Genomic DNA, 21709 nt, shown 5'->3' with positions numbered 1-21709 from the left:
AGACAGTTGGAAGTATAACTACGTTTTACATCTAAAATAAATCACTTTCTCCGCTGTTACAACATAGACTGTAGAAGGTATTAGTAAAATGCAGCATAAGATTTTACAGGTTAAACAGGCACCGTGCTGATGGTGTATTTCTGTAAAAAGAGTTGGATATGCGTATGCCTCATTTTATCTGTGCAAGCACACTGTGCCACTCTTATCTTCACGCTACATCGAAATACCTCAAACTAATCTGGCAAATATTAACTACTTCAACTACGGCAAACACAATACTTTGATTTAACTTCAGAAGTGCTACATCTCTCCAAATAAAAATTCAGTTACGTGTTTCCAACTTTCATCTTTTCATCATCACAGAAAAATCACCTGAGGTTAATGCTTCCCAATTTTTTACAACGCCTTTCAAAATTGTGAGGTTCTACTTGGTTTTGTGCCAAGCCTGCTGGCTCAGCAGGTTTCAATTATCCTTTATCTACTTCTGGAGCTGAGCTCCATGACAAGAAAAGAAAACTCAGAAATAAAAAGATGTAGGTTTTTTTTTTTCCTTTTTAAACAAGTAGCAGCAGCAGGTGGGGAAAGACAACATCCCTTCACCAACACACTGCTCCTCCTGAGGTTGCTTCACTGGCAAGGCTGAAACACAGGCCGAGGGGGTGTCACTATCTAATAGCTGATGGGATCACTAGGAAGAGGTACGGGGGCAACCGATCACCACCCAGAGGGGGGAACCGCAGGGTGTGAGATCACCCTCATCTTCACAGCTGCCTGACGCTTCCTTTCGCTGGTAGCAAGGCAGGCAGCAGAGGAGGAGGAAGAGGTCAGAGAAGGTGCAGAAGGAAATCTCTTCCCACTCCCTCCGCCGTGAGTGGCAGTAGTTGGCTGAGGAGCAGGGTGGAGAGCTGGAGCTGGTACTACCAGAACTCCTTAACTGGAGATGAAAGCCACTGTTGTATTTGCTTGCAGGAGTGAACAAACCATGGGCCAGTCTGTGAACCCTAGCCTCTAAAAATGCTCTGCTAAACTGGAAATACTGGGTTGTGCTGCTCCTAGGACATACATCAATGCTCAGCAATACCCCGTGCCACCCCATGGCCGTGACAAGGAGTAGAAGGGAATTTAAATTTGCATAGTTGGGAGTCTCTGGTATTTGAAATGTTCATTTATATCCTCATAGTTGATTGTGGTATTTTATACTGTTTATCTTTTAGATCTTTATAATATTCAGCTGCATTATAAAGCAACATCCCCTCGGGACCTGGACTGCTACTAAGAAAACAGCATCAACAGGGCCACAAAAATGATCAGGGGGATGGAACACCTCTCCTATGAAGAAAGGCTGAGAGAGTTGGGGTTGTTCAGCCTAGAGAAGAGAAGGCGTTGGGGAGACCTTATTGCAGCCTGTCAGTACTTAAAGGGGGCTTATAAAAAAGGTGGCGGCAAACTTTTTAGCAGGGCCTGTTGTGACAGGACAAGGGGGAATGGCTTTAAATTAAAGGGGGATAGATTTAGACTAGATATAAGGAAGAAATTTTTTACGCTGAGGGTGGTGAAGCACTGGCACAGGTTTCCCAGAGAGGTGGTGGATGCCCCATCCCTGGAAACATTCAAGGTCAGGTTGGACGGGGCTCTGAGCAGCCTGATCTAGTGGAAGATGTCCCTGCCCACGGCAGGGGGGTTGGACTAGATGACCTTTAGAGGTCCCTTCCAACCCAAACTATTCTATGATTCTGTGATAAAAGTGACCAGAGACACCTGCATGCCATTTTCACAACATCCTGTGCAATCATAACTTGGAAAGGAAGGTTTCTCTGACCTGGCAAAAATCCAGTGTTACCTACAGGAAAAAAAATAGTGCTTTTTCTGATCAGAAAACAAGGAAATCAAAATCACTGGTCAGGCATGAAATGTGAAAAGTATCAGTACAAAGTAAATGCAATGACTCATCAGAGACTGGAAAGCAATGTAAGCTGAGATACACAAAAACAAAGAGGAAGGCAGGAGCTGGGCTTTTTTAGCATTTTAACATTACCTGCTGAAATTTCCACACTAACGAATATTGCTGATCTTATCAGATGGAAATTTGGAGGAAGTATGTACACTAATAATTAAGACTGTAATCAAGTCTGAAAATAATGAAAGTGATTAAATAAAAGCCACTGCTAGGGAAATTTGCAAACTGTAAATTATTAATATCCTTTTACCAGTTTCAGGTAGTATCAAACATACTGGAATCTGAGTGAAAACAAACGGGATTTCCCATTTGCTTTATGATGTATCAGAGCACCTCCAAATGCGTGCTTGTTTAATTACTGCATGATCCCTTTACACAGAGAAAATACTAGGATGACATTGGTATTATCCAATAGTGGGCATTGGAAACTATCTTACAGAAACAGAAATGTCCTGACACAATGTCAGACCCGAGTCCAGCATTCTGCCTCATATAGCAACACCTACAAAACATTTCTGGAAAAGATGCAAAAAAAGTACAATGTGGATTGACTCATTTTTAATTGTTCCATCTTTATGCTAAAAGGAAAACAACAAAAACAGCTGGCTAGAAAAAGTAACACTTAACTAGTAAATACTGGTGTAATAAATATTCTTTCTGGAAATAGGTTATAGAGCACATAAGAAGGAAAAATGCAATTTGAAAGGAAGTGCTTGAATCATTACAATCAGGGAGTTAGAGATAATTCATCTGCAGTAGAGCTATTTCATCTGCATCCTGAAAATCTGTGGCTAAAGTTTTGGTGTCAAACTGAGTATGTGGCATTCAGATGACAAAACAGATTCCTCCTTCTACCCTATCTTCCCTTTTCTCCCAACAAAGCAAAACAATGTCACCCATCCGCATCAACCACTTCTCTTTACCTTCATGTGACTGACCCTAGTGCTCACAGTCTCATAACCTCCTCCGGTGCCACCGTCTGTAAACCCACATCCTTCCCCTGCTTTGCTTTCCTGTCTCTTCTGGAAGCTTCCTGCACCCCTTCCCACCAGCGGTTTCTCTTTGCTGTCCCCCAACCTGCCCTGTGCGACCTGCTGCTCGCATTGTGATCAGCCCTGAGTAGCTGCAGGTACTTCTGCAGTGCCCCACAGGCTGCTTCAGGGCATGTGGACCCAGCAAGGCCAGCGTGGTAGAACTGGCAGTGTGAGTGTCCAGGCCCAGCTGGGACTGTGCTGCTGCCTGTTGTCTCACGTAGCTTAGTCTTCACAGCCACGTGCTGACAGCCTCCTATATTCCTCCAGTAGCTTCCACCAGCCAGCCATATATAGCTAAATCTGTAGAAACTCAGGACTGAACAGATGTCTTTTTGATAGAGCAAGAAACCCCAGGCAGAGCCCCGGTTACCCGTTGTCTTCCCAGAGGTCTGCCTCCGCACAGCTGAGTACTCATCTCCATCTGGCAAGAGAACCCACCTAAGCGGGACTCTGCTATGTGTCTGTTGCAAGGGCCCCAGTAGCATCATGGATTCCAGCCTGCAGATTCTGTTCCAGCAGCAGTCCATGTGATGAAGTAACAGCTGGCCAGCTGCTGCCTATGCAGATCCCCAACTGCTTGCGGGCGGGTTCAGACACATTTAAGAAGGCCTGAGATGAACCTTTTCACATGTGTGTGCTCTGATGGGTCCAGCTGATGCAAATGATGTCATCATTAAAGTTTTGAATCATTAATTCATTCCATCAGTTGGTATGAATCAGGTACAATTAGGTGCCTGCACAGACTGGGACAGACCTATGACATATGACAACACCGCCAAGGAGGTGTGTATGCCTCCCAGCCTCCTTTTAAACACAACACTAAGCAGTTTCTGCACAAGTCAAACCATGCATACAAAAAGTTTGTGAGCAATACTAAACGTAACAAATCTGTTCTCCCCAGACTCTTAACAAGTGACCCTAAGGACCAACAGTATTCATACGAATATGACTACACCACATATGAATAAGACTACATCACATACGAATAACATCATATATGGTGACAAGAACCATGAGTGAACAGTAAAATTATGCACCAGACTATCAATCAACTAGAAAACTGCACATTGAGGTAAAAGGAAAACGGGGCAAAAATGATGCTAGAATATTTGAGAATATTCCTCCTGTTCCAGTTTTGCCAGGCTTTGCTTGTGGGACCCAAGCTGGTATTGCCATTTCACCTGTAAAGTAATCCAGGCTGTGCAGCAGGTCACAAAAATTCAACTTTAACACAGTTGGAGATGTTAATTTTTCTTGCAAGAGGAGACACTCATCTCTGCTTTCTAGTTTGACCATAACTCTCAGGTGCTGAAGAAGATGAAAGGAACTGAGCTGAAAAGAGCAAGAGCACAAAAGCAAGGCTAGTCCTCTTTCCTCAGCACTGTGCTGTTATCGGCTGGTCACATCCACAAAACCCTCACACAGAAAACAGGAGACTGTCACTGCAGAGTAGTCATTGACTTTAACTTCTTCCTACACATTGCAAGATAAAAGTAGCGCGTGATGAATCACCAACAACAGTCTTAAGAGCTGCATTCAAAGCAAAGGTTTGGGGGACAAAATGTGGGAATACTGCTGTCCAAAGGAGAGTGTGGCACAGGCACTGCCTTTCTCTCGAGAGGCCCAGCACCCTCCCCAGCTGACATTCTTCAGGCTCGGTCCTTGACCGTCTAGATGTCTGAGCGCACAAGTACACAAATCTCACCGGAGCAGGGCAGTGAAGTACCCACTTGAGCCTCAGGATGTTCCTCAACATGGGCCAAACTACTGGGGTTCTAGCTTCAGAAAAGAACCAGAGGAAAACCCTTAGCATGGTTGCTCTCAACTAGCTCCAAGCAGGAGCCTCCATAAGAAGTGTCACTTCCCACCTCTGTGGATGCTCAGTGTGCTTCCCCAGCACCCTGCCATGGAGAAGGACATGGAGCCCCCATGGCTCCGTAAGAGGCAAGGGCCAGCTCAGCCTCAGGGTACAGAGGAGTTGAGGTAAAGAGGGGGAGGAGAGGGTACCCTGGAAGGACTTCTGACACAAAAAAGGATTTGAGGGCATTCAAAAGGAAGAGAGTTTCTGTCAGTGCAACAAAGCGTTCTCTCTTTCCTCTGAGGCTGCGGTGGGCTGAACAGTACCTGGCGCATGGTGTTACGACAATTTATGGGCTCTCTGCTTCATCACACTCAGGCTGAGGTTAAACACCATTTTTCCAGGACCACTGCTCTGTAGCTGTGATAAGAAAAGTCCAATGACAGCCCAGGTGAGCACAAATGCACAAAGGAGTCAGATGACTAGGCCAGCTGCTGACCTCCAGTAGTAGTTTATCCACGCATAATCCAGTGTGTTTATCCACGCATAAACACACTGACTCCGCAGCATCTGTGGTTTTGCCTTCTTGTGCATAGCCCCGCAATCCACTACTTTTTATATCAGATCCACATATGCAGTAACCTTTCTTTTAGTAAAACCTCATCCTACTAACTGGAAGCACCTTCTGCTTAACAGCCACAGAGTTAGCCATTACATTAAAATATCCTTGTATATGAGCTACTTTATGAGTCAGAAAGTAAATCTGAGCAGTTACTCATGAATGAGATCACACAATTATGATAGGTCCTGAAAACATCAGTTTAAATGTTCAGAAGAAGACAAGAAAGCACATCCGATACTGGGAATAACTAGAGAAGAAACAAAAAAGGTGGCAGATTGTGGTACTGTTTAAACCTCTGATTTGCTTGTGGCTTGAATTACATGCGTAGTTCTGGTTTCCTGACCTCAAAAAGGATACAGCAGAAGTGGAAAAAGATCAGAGAAAGGCAACAAGGGCATGGAAGCTTCATACACAGAACAGCAGGGCTTTGAGCAACCTGATCCAGAGGAAAGTATCCCTGACCATGGTGTGTGGGGGGGTGGAACTAGATGATGTTTAAGGTCCCTTCCGACCCAAACCATTCTATGATTCTATGATTCTTCAGCCAAGGGAAGAGATCATGGAAAGGGAGATGACAGACATTATTACAAGATGATGAGCAACACAGATGGCTAATGACTGTTGATTGTGTCCTCCAATACAAGAATAGAAGATATTAAAATAAGCTTGTGGGAACAAGGTTCAAAAAAATGGATGTGGGATGCAACAGAGAAGGTGCTTGGGCAAGGAGTTTTTATTTTTGTGCACATTGCCTCTTGTCCTACCAGCGGGCACTGCTGAGAAATGTCTGACTCCTTCTCCTTCACCCCCTCCCTTCAGGTATTTATACATGCTGATGAGATCCCCCCTGAGCCTTCTCTCCTCCAGGCTGAATAGTCCCAGCTCTCTCAGCCTCTCCTCATAGGAGATGTTCCAGTCCCTTAATCGTCTTTGTGGCCCTGCACTGGACTCACTCCAGTACATCTGTATCTTTCTTGTACTGGCAAGCCCAGTAAAGACTGCCCAGTAAACACTTACCAGTAAAGACTGAGGCACAGAAGGCATTGAGTACCTCGGTCTTTTCTGTGTCCTGTGTCACCAGGCCCCCGCTGCATTCAGCAGTGGGCCACATTTTCCCTGGTCTTCCTTGTGCTGTTTATGTACTTGTAGAAGCCTCTTCTGTTGCCCTTCACATCCCTCACCAGATTCAAGTCCAGGTCGGCCTTGGCTTTCCTAACCCTATCCCTGCAAGATCAAACAGCAGCTCTATCGTCCCGTTGGGTCACTTGCCCCTGCTTCCATCTCCTGTACACTTCCTTATTATGTCTGAGTTCAGTTAGAAGGTCTATGTCTGTTCCTCCATGTCACTCCTCCATCATCTCCTCTCCAGCGGCTCTCCTACCTGACCTTTACATCAGGCTCTTCTGTTCACAATTCCCCTGCATGAATTTCATTTCCATATTAGTGACCCGTTCAAGTCCTCAAATATAAACTCTAACGCCATCACATCTGTGTTCATCACACAGCTTTGGTTCACTCTTTGTACTTCTGAAGAGTACTGTTTACCACCCTGGGGCTATGCCTGTCTTAGCAAGTAGTTCAGCACAGCAGAGGCAGATTTGTAAGGAGAAACCTGATGTTCAAGCTAAACGTTTCATTGAGTTTCATCTTGACCTAAGACTAGCTCAAGGCCAGCAGCATGGAATGAATACCCAACAGCAGCTGTAGCATGTCAGATAAACTCCTGGAGCAAGTCTCTGGCTATATTGGATCCAAAAAGAATCCATTTCACACTCAGAGACAGTTCCATGGTGTAAACTAATGAGTGCCAGCATGCTGAGATGGGCACTGGAATATCATCTAGCCCTGCTTTCGCTGATCTCTATTGTTGATTCTGTGCCCTTCTCATAATTTCATCCAACTCACTTGGCAGAGTCTTGACTTGTGTCACTGGTACATGCAATGAGTTTGCAACGGCACTGCTCATCTACCTTGTTAGCTAACAACATCATAGTTGATTTTCCTTAGGCAAAATTTCTCTGGCATTACTGCTTTGTGTTTTCCTTCCTTTGACTACAGAAACACAATTAAACCCAGGAAAAGTCAAGCTCATAAATCCAGAAAGAAAACACAATTTTTGTTCAATTATATTGTTTAGTATTTTTCCCCTCAATAAATACTTTCTCCCTTAACAGTCTGTCCTGGTTTCGGCAGGGGTAGAGTTAATTTCCTTTCTAGTAGCTGGTACAGTGTTTTGGATTTAGGATGAGAACAAAGTTGATAACACACCGGTGTTTTAGTTGTTGCTAGGTAATGCTTACACTAGCCAAGGACTTTTCAGCTTCCCATGCTCTACTGACTGAGAAGGCTGGAGGTGCACAAGAAGCTGGGAGGGGGCACAGCCAAACTGGCCAAAGGGACATTCCATACCATGTGACGTCATGCTCAGTACATAAACTGGGGAAAGCTGGCCGGGGGGGCCGCTGCTCGGGGACTGGCTGGGCATCGGTCAGCGGGTGGTGAGCAATTGTACTGTGCATCACTTGTTTTGTGTATTATTATTATTATTATCATATTATTATTATCATTTTATTTCAATTATTAAACTGTTTTTATCTCAACCCACGAGTCTTTCTAACTTGTGCTCTTCCAATTCTCTCCCCCATCCCACTGGGTGGGGGGGAGTGAGCGAGCGGCTGCGTGGTGCTTAATTGCTGACTGAGATTAAACCACGACACAGTCTTCCAATACACTGGATTTTAGATGCAACAGGCACACTTCCAATAAAATTCCCAGCAACCACTGACACCTAGAATGAGGGCACTGCTTATCACTAGCAGTTGAACCACTGTATTGCAGTTGATAAAACATTGCTGGAAGTAGGCATCTGAGCGGGACACACAGCACACAGACATCTCTGCAATGACGACGAGAAGGCTATTCCCAAAGCCTAATTTTTTTGTTCTTTCCCTCTACGCTTCCAACCAAATTGCAAAGCCATCCCTGTAGAGGAAAGGGCTAATCAAAGAAGGAAAACAGATGCTAATTCCATAGTAGGCATCTCCTGGGCTGCACATCTCCCCGATGACACCGCCAGGGAAGGCGAGTCCCACTGGCACACGGCTTTGCTTGCCGTCTCAGGGAGATGGCTGGGAGTAGAGGGGCATCACCCCTCACCCCTGTGCTGGCACAACAATGCTGGGGCTGGACTGTTTGGCTTGGCAGGACTGGTTTTTAGCCAGAACAGTCTGATGGTCTGGCTAACTCTACCTGCAAGTCCTACTGCTTTTGTGAAAGAGGCAGTAAGGGCAACCTGGTCCCGACTGTCCTTTCACAGTTCTTCTAGTACAGTTAAAGCCCCTTCTAAAACTGTGTACTTGGGAGTAGTGCACCCTGAGGCAAAAAATTAAAAAAGCTCCTAAACTGTGAACAAATAACAAAATCCCATGTGTATGTCAGGTCTGTTGTGGGTCTTCATTCATACCTCCCAGTTCAGGGATCTTCCCTCATCTGTTCGTGCTGCTCAAAGCTCTGTCACCACAAGTTTACGCCTTAGCATTTGCCCTGGCTTATCTCCTGGCTATGCTATTTTCTGCCTCTTCCATTCCTGCATGAGGCTTTTACTGTTCCTTTTTTTTTTTTCATATGAATCAATCTGAACCAGCTTTTTTGCCAGTTTGCAGTTCTCTGCAAACCTTTTAGATTGACTGATGTTCAGAGAAACATTTCAGATGCTCCTGTCATATCTAGTGCCAGCTCTCAGTTTTAGAGTCCTAGGATTGCGGTAATTTCAGCTATTGCTTTTTCTTATTTTAAAGGTTGCTTTTTAGACCACTTGTTTGTAAAGAAATTCCTGACAGTGTCACCTGTAAGAAACAGATGGCAATTAATTTATTTTTAAATAATGTAGGCATCAAGCTATTCTCAAGAAACCTACAGTTTCTGAACAGTGGGAGATGATAAATCAAATTGGAAACTTATCTTTCTTTTCTTTCTTCATTGATGCTCAGCAAGTACTTTCCCCGTCCCCCCCTCCCCCCCTTCTTGAATTCTGTCCCTGTCTTTTCACTCAGAACCCTCTAATGGAATCCTTGCTAACACTCAGTTCATTTTCTTAGCTCTGTCAGCTCATTTATATACCTGTATTTTCAATATACTTTTTTTTAAAGACTATTCAAGATCCTGTACAGATAGCACATTTGACTGAAAACATCATATTTTATGACTACTTATGTAATTTTAATGTCTTTTTTTCTATTAATTAAACTAATAGTCCATCAAATAATGTACAGCCAATATTAAAGTTGACAAAAATTAAATGATGTTTTGAGTCTTTCACGTGGATTTTAGACAGGATACTTCGGTTTTCCTATCTTATCCTTTTGTCTGATATAATTCCAAGGGCCTTATTTCAATTTTTCTTTCTCAAACTATGTATCTACAGGTGACTGCATTCTGTCTCACCAGCGTCGTTCAGTACTGCCCATGAGCAGTACCTTCTGTTTCCCTTTTTTCTTTGCTTGTTACTTAGCGCTTCTAAGACATTGATCATCATGCACAATTTGAATACTGCTTATCCTGTTTTGCAAAATCATAAAAATTACCAGCATTAAAAGTTTGTGAGTAGATAACCTCAAGCAAGAAGGTAAAGAGAATTCCCCAAATCGCCAAGATCAGCTGGAGCTGGAGCCTGTACTACCACCTTTAGGCTGTACTACCACCCATCGGCTTAAAGTAGAATCAACAGAAGCAGTCGAGTGGACAAAGCCTCTACTCTGCGGCTGCAGCGCAGCCTGCCACAGGTGCCTCGCTCCTGCAAGGCTGTGCATCCCAGCAGTCGAAGACCCCTCATTCCTGGCGGATTTAGCTGCAGTGGCCAGAGGGATTACCAGCCCCCATTACGGTCCTCTGACCATAGCTGAATCTGACAGGGATTTTGGCTTTTCGAGGCAGGGCTTCTGTCTGCATATGGGATTTTCTTGGTAGCTGGTCCAAGGCTAGAATTTTTTTTCTACAAAAACTGAGGGAGTTTAAAAGTGCCATCACTGAAAAATCTTTTCCTTTTTTTTTTTCCCCCTAAGGGAACCTTAAAATATTTACCATTTTCAAATGTAAAGTTCTCTTCATAGATGTAGATTCAAGCTATCTTGCTCTTCTTTCTCATTCTGGAAGGTGTTTCACTCAGGATCACTCTCTACAGCTTAGTATTTGGAAACAGTTCCTGCGCAGGACAGAATCCAAATTAAGCTTGCTACTGATTTCTTAGTATTGCAGGTAAAACTACTTAACCTTGAAGGTTATTGTCAGCAGAAGTAATGAACTGCTGTGGGTTTTGATAATGTCAGTGTAATCCAGTGCATCTTTAAATCTTTAAACAGTTTATTACTTTATTTGGTCAGATAAATCATCAAATCTGTTTCTTTTCATGTCAGTAATGTGCATCCTTCTATAATTTCTTCAGGCTTTATAGCACCTGCAGTAGCATTGCTCAAGAGTGGAACAAAATGTGTAGGTCCAAAAAAGATTAAATACAAATATCAATCTTTATGTCGCTACTTCAGGCATAGTTTATCATATAACTAAATATTTAGGTAAGACAGATCACATTGATTTTTGTCCAGGAGCTATGAAAAACGTGGACCTCTAACATTCAGTCCATCCTGCCTATCTTGTGAATGGAGCTTTTGTTATATAGAATCATAGAATCATTAAGGTTGGAAAAGACCTTTAAGATCATAAAGTCCAACCGTCGACCCAACACCACCATGCCCACTAAACCATGGCCCTAAGCGCCTCATCTACTCGTCTTTTAAATACCTCCAGGGATGGGGACTCCACCACTTCCCTGGGCAGCCTGGTCCAATGTTTCACCACTCTTTCAGGACAGACATTTTTCCTCACGTCCAATCTAAACCTCCCCTGGCGCAACTTGAGGCCATTTCCTCTCGTCCTATCGCTGGTTACTTGGGAGAAGAGACCGACACCCACCTCGCTACAACCTCCTTTCAGGTAGCTGTAGAGAGCGATGAGGTCTCCCTGAGCCTCCTCTTCTCCAGGCTAAACAACCCCAGTTCCCTCAGCCGCTCCTCATAAGACTTGTTCTCCAGACCCCTCACCAGCCTCGTTGCCCTTCTCTGGACACGCTCCAGCACCTCAACGTCCTTCTTGTAGTGAGGGGCCCAAAACTGAACACAGTATTCGAGGTGCGGCCTCACCAGTGCCGAGTACAGGGGCACCATCACTTCCCTACTCCTGCTGGCCACACTATTTCTGATACAGGCCAGGATGCCATTGGTCTTCTTGGCCGCCTGGGCACGCTGCCGGCTCATATTCAGCCGGCTGTCGACCAACACCCCCAGGTCCTTTTCTGCAGGGCAGCTTTCCAGCCACTCTTCCCCAAGCCTGTAGCGCTGCATGGGGTTGTTGTGGCCGAAGTGCAGGACCCGGCACTTGGCCTTGTTGAATCTCATACAGTTGGCCTGGGCCCATCGATCCAGCCTGTCCAGGTCCCTCTGCAGAGCCTTCCTACCCTCCAGCAGATCAACGCTCCCGCCCAACTTGGTGTCATCTGCAAACTTACTGAGGGTGCACTCGATCCCCTCATCCAGATCATTGATGAAGATATTGAACAAGACCGGCCCCAAAACAGCCCTGGGGAACACCGCTCGTGACCGGCCACCAACTGGATTGAACTCCATTCACCACAACTCTCTGGGCCCGGCCGTCCAGCCAGTTTTTTACCCAGCGCAGAGTCCACCTGTCTAAGCCGTGAGCCGCCAGCTTCTTGAGGAGAATGCTGTGGGAGACGGTGTCAAAGGCCTTACTGAAGTCCAGGTAGACCACATCCACAGCCTTTCCCTCATCCACTAGGCAGGATATATATACATACATCTTACAGCAAACAGGTAACTTTTAGTAAGCCACAGGATTAGTTTCAGTTAGACAGTCGCCTAAAACATACCTAAGAATATAAAAACTTTTAACATTATCTCTGCTAGGGTAACTTTAAAATTTTTGCTTCATGTCATAGAAGAAAAGTAAGATTTGTGTGTAGACGGTTTTGTTGATATTAAACATTAGCTCGTTTCACACACTCGATAACCAACCTTTAGCAGCTCAGCTCATTAAACATAATGTCTTGCTTTACATCAGTTCTATCTGAAGAGCTCTTCATGTTAAAAACAGGCAACGTAGCACTATTGTTACTGGCTTCATATCTTGGAACCCAAACAAGAGGAGAAAGATAAATATTGTACAGAGAAAGATACAATTACAGCTTTCTGGGCATATGAATATTGGGATCAGTGGAATTTGAGATTTAGATTTTATTTGCAGCTGGCAAAAATAGTAAATATTGAGCCTAATTCATAATATAGTTATTACTGGTTTTACACTAATACAAGGTTAACAACAGCAGACAGAATAAAGGAGTGTTCTATGAGTCTTTCTTTATTGAGTGTGAACACTTGGGAATTTTTTTATGCTATCCCTGCTTGGTGAGACTGACCATGAACAAGGAGGCAGCCAAGGTAGTACAAATTCAACAACAGTGTGCATGTGTGGATCTTGTCAGTATTATGAGAATGCCTTGATTTTATAACTTTTCTAGACTATAGTTCACAGATGAACTGTCACCTTGTTATTCTGTATCATGTATAAAAAAAAGCCACAATTTATTTATTGCCTGTACTTTTATAGCATTTCCTTAATAAATCTTCCATGTACTGGCCATTATTTTCAGTAATATTTTGGAACATTTCCAACATAGAACTATACTAGTTATAGGAATTGCATGATTTTTGTTCATGGTGTGCTTTGAAGATGTAACTTACATTTTCCATACAACTGTTTAACATAAATGCCCACTTCAGAATATGTGAATTTTTTCTTATTAATATGAACAATATTGCATGACAAATACTCAGCTGTATAAGCTTGCCGAGATCTTTATTAATATTTTAAATTATATAATCTGTTTAAAAATAACTGCATTTTAGCTCCATTCAGCAGAGGGAAAAGTTGTTATTTGGGCAGCCAATTCATTTAATTAGAAAACTTTAAATTTACTTTAAAAATTTTTGTAATGTGAGTATTAGTGTGTTTAAGAGTATTTGGCTGTGGCCTTATGTTGCTACACTAAGTTATAGGTATGTCATTTAATTAGATTTCACTGAGGAGTAATAAGCCTTCAAGGATTATTTATGCATAAACTGAAAGGTACCGTGCCTTTTGGAAATGCAACTGTTGCTGCAGTGGAACATCTAAATAGTGAAATATTTATGAAAGCAAGGAGTATGGGATGCAGCGGGGAGCCCTTCTTCAAAGCCAAATGCCTGTTCCTTTCTGCATGCTTACACGTAATTATTTTTCTAGGCTCTTTATGTTAAAATTCAGGTAAGTTTTACATTAGAACTGCTTGTGGAGCCTACTAATTTTGACTTCACAATCTTTTAATTTTTACGAGATGTTGCTTCAGATACTGTGTAGAACCTGGTCCCTGCTGCTGTTGGGAGACAAGACCGTATGGTTTTCGAAGCTTTATCTATTAATATATAATCCTTACTCTACAACTGCATACCTTTTTCTGTGCTTGCAACAAAATCAGCAGACATGTTGTTGTTTCCCTAATGTATTCCTTATTCCTCTGAAATTTGAATTTTGGATACTTGTAGTGAGTTATATTGGCAGTAAAACAGCAGTGGTAAAATTGTGTTCAGAGGAATACAACAATTTATGATTAACACCTCCTAAATATTATATGAGGCTGTATGCAAAAAGGTTCTCGGAAACAATGCTGCAGTTTGATACTGTCAGGTGAAATGCAAGACCACAACAGGAGTTAGGTAGCTATTAGTTTATTGATAATACACTCACACTGCAATCAGCATGGGGAGCCACAGTAACTGCACGGAGGGTTGCGAGGGAAAAGTGGACAGTCTGGTCAGGCGCCCGATCGAGGCTCAGTCCAGGGACGTCCCCTCAGCTTAGATACATATATATATATATATATAACCTGCTGTCAAAAAGAAAAAGTATCATGCCCACCTGGTTACACATCAAACAATACAATGCTGCAATAACAAGAAGCTCAGGTCACTGTGACCTGATGATCATCAGCGGGGGCAAGATGTTTGCTTTGTGAACTGGGATTAGATGACGTGCATCGAGCCGTGTCCTCGACTCCTCGCCGATCTTCCAAGTCCTCCCCTTGCAACTTGCACATCCCAACGTGGTGCATTTCTCTGTACAAACTGCAGGGACCAGATTCCAAAACTGGAGTAGATGATTTTAAGCATAGTTTTTCTTTCACCTCAATCAGTACAGTGGGGGGGGGGGGGCAGGGGAGCAAAAGACATCCTTGTGGTATAGCTATTTACATTTGCAGCAGCACAGATATTTATGTGTTAAAAGATTTATATATAAAGTATGTTTCCTATTATTTCTGTATTTAAAAAAAAAATCTAATGCAGAAGTATTCTTAAGTTCCTTCCCCAATATAATCTGAAAATTTATACTGTGTTTTAGGAAGACTTTTGAAATAATGTACACAAACAAAGATTACCTGAAAATACTGCCTGAAGGAAGACAATGAGAATCAGAATGGCAATATGCCATCAATAACGCTCAGAAATGCAGCTATTTTGAGGTTAGCATTTCTTTTGTTCACTTGGCTGTCTCTATTCTGGCTGATTCACATCAATCCCAAAGCAGAAATCATCAATAAGGTGCTTCATTAAGACATGGAAAATAGTCTTCAGTCTTGAAGAGGACTGGAGGTTCATAGAGGGTCTGTTGTTGTCGTGAGGAAGACGATTTCTGCAAATTAGATAAGTTTATTTTTTGCCTTCTTAAAAAAGCAAGTTTTAAAACAAAGCCTGCAGAGCTAAAATGCAAAACAAGAAAAGTTTTAAAGGCGTATCTCCTTAGTCAGGCGAATTTTTAATCATAGCTCAGATGGGTCTAGCATATTCTTAATGCTAGTGAAGAAAAGCAGCCTTTGACTTTTGCCATTCTATCACCTGAACAGACGCAGTCCTGGAAAGCGTATGATATGCCAGCTTTGCAGCAGCCAAACAGGTAATCTTTTCCAGCTGATGGCATAGTCATTGTAACCTTCATCCTTCCAAAGCCATATACCTTTACGTGTCCTGCTCAGGCCTTTGAGTTCTCCTCAGCCGCTTCCTTTGAGTTAACCCTAGCCTGTGTTCTCATTTACTTAGTTAAAGTCTGCATATGGAAACGCACCTAGCAAATGCTTCTTTCGAAAAGGTTGCTGTTCCTGCTGAGCTTCTTCATCAAATACATGTTAGAATATATGTACTGTGACATACCGTTAAAAGTAATACGGTAGTGGACTGGAAAAGAGCTGTTACGCTGTTTTTCAGGAAGAGTGTACAAGTTTCTTTTAAATATTAACTGTACGTTGTTTTGCTATACCAAATGGCTCATTTAAAGAGAGAACAGCAAGGACCACTACTGACTGTTGTGTCAGCCCTCCTGCATGTAAATAATGCTGCACTGCAACACAGAGCCAGCGTACGTTTTCAACATACAGTCTTAAATAGAAGGCTCGAAATCAAGACTTCATTCATTAAAAATTCTTTTGGACTTATGAAAAGATTTTGATGAACTATTTTGCAGAGCTCTCAGTCAGTTTGTCTGCAGAGTTCTTCAGATACTTTTTTGCCTGTCTGGGATGAGGAAATTAAGAGTCTCTACCAATAATAAAGTTAAAAGCATACCAAGTATCATGAGTATACTTGGAGTTTGGAATGCGTTGATTTATGACATTTAAATTGTATTTGTCTTTAACTTTACGATACCATTAATTTCTCTGAAATAAGTTTGTTTTGCCATTCAAGTTGTAATGAAATAAAAAATATAAACAAAGATTGGATCTATAAATAGTGCATCAGTGTTCTCTATATCAGAAATTTTGCCAAACGTATAGACAATCTTTGAAATCAAAGTTCTGTTTTTAAAAATTATTTCCTATCCTGTACTGCCCTATGAGAAAACACCTTGCAAGCAAGGGAAACTAAGGTCACAGGTATTCTGCAACTCATGACACTGATGTAAGAGGCGCTGTATTTGCGTATGTACAAATAATAATTTCAATAATTTCAATCCCGTGAGGAAATTCATAGGCAGGCACAGTACCCACAGTTGCCTAAGTACACATTTATGAATAGTTCTTTTTGCAGCTGCTTAGCAGACATTTTTACCTTTTGAGAGAGTCTACATCCTTAGTGATATTAGAAGTCTTACAGTACTGTACTTTACACTGCCTGGTATTCACAAGGGAAGAACTTGGGGCAAAATCTGAAAGTGAGATTACAAATACACAGCTTAAGAAATACAAAATATATCCTTTGTGTAAAGAAACATACATTCAAATGGGAAGAGTGAGGGGACTTGACTACAGTACAGTTGTAGCAGGAAAATGTGAACTACAACTACAGTGAAAATCACGATACTGGTATAGCCTTCTTTTCTGAAGGGTTGATGTACCGAGTGAGCTAATTACATGTTAGGCATGAGGAGAAGTCTCTGTAGGCATTTTCATTCAGACATGCTTGTGTTTACTAGTGAAAATAGATATGCAATACTCGGTATCACTGCAGAATAGTAACCTGCCTTTTAGTTAATCAGTTAATACCAGTAAGTTCTGAGGGTCGATTTTATTGCTATCCGTACTCAAACCAAGGAACCACTGGACGTGCCAGTGTCAGCTTGCTGACGCTTTCGAAGACCTTCCACCTTACTAATTGTGGAAAAACTGCTAAGCTGACAAAGTGTTCCCATGCAACACTAAAAAAGCACTTTATTAGAACTTTCAAACTTTTCAATTGAAGATTATTAATTCTGTGGTTGACAACTGTTTTTAGCAACAAAATGGAAAATACTGTTGAATATTCAAGACAACTGCTGCAGTTGTTGGTTTTTGCAATTGGCCCATAAATAGCAGCTTTGTGTTGTTTTTTTGTTTTTTTAAGAAAAAATGACATCTCTCTAAACTTCAACACCAAAGAAAAATGACAGAATGAGAAGTTAACTAACTTAGACTACACAGGAAATAGCAGTGAAGAACAGGTTTCCTGAACTGAGTCTTGCCAAGACAATACATATTCTTTTTACAACTATTTTTCTCTGCTGCCACATGTGCTTGCAATATGTAGGAACACAAATGCTTCAACAGTCCCAGCCATCTTCCTCTCCCCCTCTGCAAACCTACTTTATTTCAGCATTCTCACCAGTATTGTGATACAGAAGCCTGAGCTAGTACAGGATGAATATAGGAAAAGATAAAGAAAAGTATCTGGGAGCTGACAAGACGCAAGGAGGAGTACTTATAAATGGTGTACTGGCAGGTGATGCCAAGAAGCATCAGGTGGTTCAGAAGATTTTTTTTTTTTAACCAGAAGGTTATTTTAAAACTAGGGCATAGTACCAGTATTTAAGGCTAGGTATGGCATCTCTTTGAAACATACTAGAGAGAGCACTTCAAGTCTTCCGCAGAGAAACAGTCCACAGGTAGTAATGATGAAAGGTAGAGAAAAGTGCACCCTTAGAAAGTTTAACAAGGTGCTTACATGATTACTGAACTGTGTGGACTGAGTATAAACAGAACTTTTATTTTAAGAATATTGTGCAGCGTAGTTTTCATCTCCTTTTTTGGTAACATTTCTGCAGTGATATTCTTAATGCACTATGATCCTTTAACAGTGTTGTCTGTACAGGCTCTTTCTAATTGCTTTGCATACCATCAGAGATCGGGGTGCTTTAATATAATGCCTTGTTCATTATGGGCTTGTTTGTGCCCTTCATGTTCCCTTTTTCATGTATTCAGCCTTATTTTGGAAAGTTACACAAATCCTTGTAAGAATTTGTGATTTTTAAGTTTGGGTTGGTTTTTTTTTTTTTTTTAATTAAGTCTGAGAACTTCGCAAAAATCCTAATACAGTATATGAAAGTTTTACAGTTAAATTCAGATATATGTGCAACAAACTTACTATTATTTTAATCACCCACTCTGGTAAGCAGAGCAACTAAGCTGGTCACATGATAACAAAAGCTTACTTACATTAAGGAAGGATGGTATGCTGATTGTGTGCAAGATTTTCTTGAATGTGCTCGGAAAAGCTCCAAGGTCTGTTTCTGCCTTTATGACCCGTTCTTCCAGTCCAGCTACGCTATTTCCAACCATCTTCACAAAAGCCTAGTGTGAAAAAAACAAAAGAAATCCAACTTTTTCACTAACAAATTAAAACAGGATTATGTATTGCATGACAGTGGTGAAAGTTCCATTAATTAAATGAGAAGGAGTCAAAAACTCCATGCTCTATTTCCCTTCCACCTACAAGTCTATTTTATTGCTAAAAATAACTTGAGATACTCAAAAGGCTGCAAAAACAGGTTAAATCTAATAAAACAATCAGTCTTCTTTTTCCTATTTGCCTTTCAAATAACTAATTTAGACTTCCATCTGCCTTTCTACTAAAAGGGGGACCAAGGATCTGAATCAGTTTTGAAGCTTTACCAGGGATCAACAGACCTCTCATTCTACTAGTCTCCGAATGGCTCCCAAAACAGTAACTTTGAAAGATACTATAAAAAAAAAAGAAAAAGTGGTACTATTACTTTCCAAAAAAAGAAAGATGGCTGCCTTGCTTCAAGCAGTAAATTAAAAAAATGATTTTTTTTTTTTTTTTTAAAAAAGGCATTTTGTTATAGAATGCCCATAGTCTCCAGAAATTCTTAATAAATTGTGTTCTCTTCATTAACGCTGAAGTATTGAACCCAGATTGGGCATGGGGAGCAAAACGGACCTGAACCCACTCCACGTGCATGCATGTGCACAAGACACACAATTACAGCGTATCATTGATTCTTCCCCCTATTGAGAAATGGAATATCAAATACATACCTCTAGTTTGTCAATCTTCCTGTATATCTGTCTCATTTCTGTAGCTTTTGTGTAAATTTGAGGTATACTTTCATTGACAACTTGAGAGGAATCACTTCGAATCTAAAATGATTCGAAGAAATAATACAAAAGTCAAAATGTTAAGTAGTAGACTTTATTCCGGAAACTAGAACTGTGCTCCAATTAACAGATTAAAACTCGTAGTTTAAAAATACTAGATTAGTATTAGTATAAGAATACTAGATTAAAACTAATAAGCTAGCTTCTTTGTACAGTTTAGTAAGTGCCTTTGAACAAAATTTATTTTGCATAGGCAAATATTTACCTTTATAATTATATTAAAAATAGGCTGCCTCAGCCTTATCAGAACTAAGAGACGGAACATTTCCCAAGACACACTAAAGAATCAAATATATTAAACTAAAATTTTTACTTAAGTTTTACTACCTGTGCATTTCCTCAACTTTGCTTTAAAAAAAAAAAAAGGTCAGGCCACAGAATCTTTTTTTTTTTTTTAATTGGTTAAAGTTCCCCTTAGAGTAGCGCAGTAGGAACACATGCTATGCTTTAAAAGGCAGCCTGTATACCACCGTCAGCTTATAGAAACTTTCCGTTCAGTTTCCCTGTCTCCTCCCATGTGAAAATGCAAACAAAGCTGCCTTTCTGATGAAAGCGTAAGAAAGGGTCCCCTAAAGACAAATCTAGCTTTGGAGGTTTGGCAACTCTGATTAGATACTTTGATTACTAAAACCCAGAGAGAATATCTTTATGCATTTTAAAGGAGAAGCAGAATATTGTATTGTCCTTTTCAGCATCTATCATTATGCCATTCAAAATTGGATTCCACATATGTACATGGACAAATATACAAACGGAATTAAGTAAATATGCAGTTATATAGCTATATGGGCATATTTTGCTCTGACATGAAAGTTCAGTAGTTTTCATCCATGAGTTATCTAATTATCAAGTGTGTTTTCATACCAGAACCTGTCTGCCTAAACCAAAGGCTGCTTCCCATCTCGTGCTTTTAAATGAGACCGAGTTCATATTAAACTGTATTCTGACTTCAAAAACGCAACTATATGCAAGTTATACATACCATGTCCAGCATTCCCACAAATTCATCCACTCTGGTCAGCAAATCTTCTAGACTCTTGTCTAAGCTTTCTATCTGCAAAACAGAAATCCTTTAAAGGTATTTGAAAAGACAAAAAAACCCCAGATTCTCCCAAACAAGACCTCCGAGTACAGACATCGGCCAGGCTAAAACCAGCTTAAGAGAAATCCCACAGCTTTGCCACCCCTTGGCTACGTTAAGTGCAGGTGACCAGACACACCGGTATATCTTGTCTTGCACAAAACTACCCCGAGGCCGTGTAACCGGCGCAGCGCGTTGAGCCGCCCCCCTCTCCAACGCGGCCAAGCCGCGCCGCTGCGGAGAGCCGCCCTCAGGCGACACCCCTCCTCCCTGTCCCACCTGCTCCCCGCTCCCCGGCAATGCCGGGGCAGCCTCGCTCCGTGCGCCGGACCGCCGGCGGCGGGGTCGGGCCGGACCGCTCCTGGAGAAGTGCCCGCCGTTGCTCCCTCTTCCCGGGGAGCCCGGCAGGCTCGGCCGCAGAGACGAGACGAGGCGAGGCGAGGCGGGGCGGAGGCCCCCGCCCGCTCCCCCGCGGCGCGGCCCCTCACCTGCTCGCTGAAGAGGCTGCGGTCGGCGAGCAGGTACGCGGAATAGGCGGCGGCGGTGGCGCTGAGCGACGCCTCCGAGGCGTCCTCGTCCTCCGGCTCCCCGAGGCCTGAGGCGCTGCTGTGGCTCTGAGAGACGTTCCCGCTGTCCGTGCCGGGGCAAGCGCCTGGCGGGTCGGCTGCAGGCCTCTCACCGGGTCCCGCGGCGGCCGCCATGCTACCGCCCGCCCCCGGGCTTCCCCTCCCCGCGTCAGGCGGTGCCGCCGCTCACGTGAGCGGGGAGGGGGCGGCGCAGGCGCGCTGGCGACGGGCGGGGCCGGGAGGAGTCCAGCGCTGCGGCCTGCCCCGGGTCCCCTCGCCGCCGGAGCGGGGCAACGGCCGCCCCGGGAGCGGGAGCGGGAGCGAGCGCAGGCGTCGCCGGTCTCTGGGCACGGAGGTGCCGTCCTCGCGCCTGGCTGCTCGCGCTTCAGGCTCCGCAGGCCCGGCAGGGGCCGCTGCCTCTCAGCGGCCCCGGGGCGGGAGCCCGGGCCGTCGCCTCCGAGCTGCCCCCTCCGAGCTGCCCCCCGCCTCTGCGCGGGTCCCTACCGCGCGCTCGGAGGGCGAAGGACGGAAACGTGGCTCCTTCTGCAGGAACGCTTATGGAGGATTTGTCCTCTAAGGAGGACTGACGTGCCGCTGTTCCCTCAGCCGCCCACTTCTAAAGCCC

General features: G+C 43.0%; 1 protein-coding gene across 4 annotated transcripts; it reads right to left on the bottom strand.

The window, feature by feature from the left end:
• Positions 1-14229: 14229 nt before the first annotated feature.
• On the bottom strand, positions 14230-21241 carry BLOC1S4 (biogenesis of lysosomal organelles complex 1 subunit 4). Of its 4 annotated transcripts, none has more exons than XR_012994640.1 (6): positions 21007-21241; positions 20420-20491; positions 19318-19419; positions 18475-18609; positions 14953-15206; positions 14230-14641 (listed from the first exon to the last, which is right to left on the bottom strand). XR_012994640.1 is itself a non-coding variant. In XM_076330127.1 (5 exons), exons 1-5 carry the CDS (start codon positions 21217-21219, stop codon positions 15108-15110), a joined length of 621 nt encoding a protein of 206 aa, XP_076186242.1. In that variant the 5' UTR covers positions 21220-21241; the 3' UTR covers positions 14230-15107. The 4 variants fall into 4 exon arrangements, 2 of the variants coding, with proteins under 2 accessions (XP_076186242.1, XP_076186243.1); XR_012994641.1 differs by having other exon boundaries at positions 14230-14406; XM_076330127.1 differs by having other exon boundaries at positions 14230-15206.
• Between the last annotated feature and the right edge of the window lie 468 nt (positions 21242-21709).

The sequence above is a fragment of the Aptenodytes patagonicus genome, chromosome 2 (genome assembly GCF_965638725.1).
Source record: "Aptenodytes patagonicus chromosome 2, bAptPat1.pri.cur, whole genome shotgun sequence".
NCBI lineage: Eukaryota > Metazoa > Chordata > Aves > Sphenisciformes > Spheniscidae > Aptenodytes > Aptenodytes patagonicus.
This window is presented reverse-complemented; position numbering and strand designations above follow the sequence as displayed.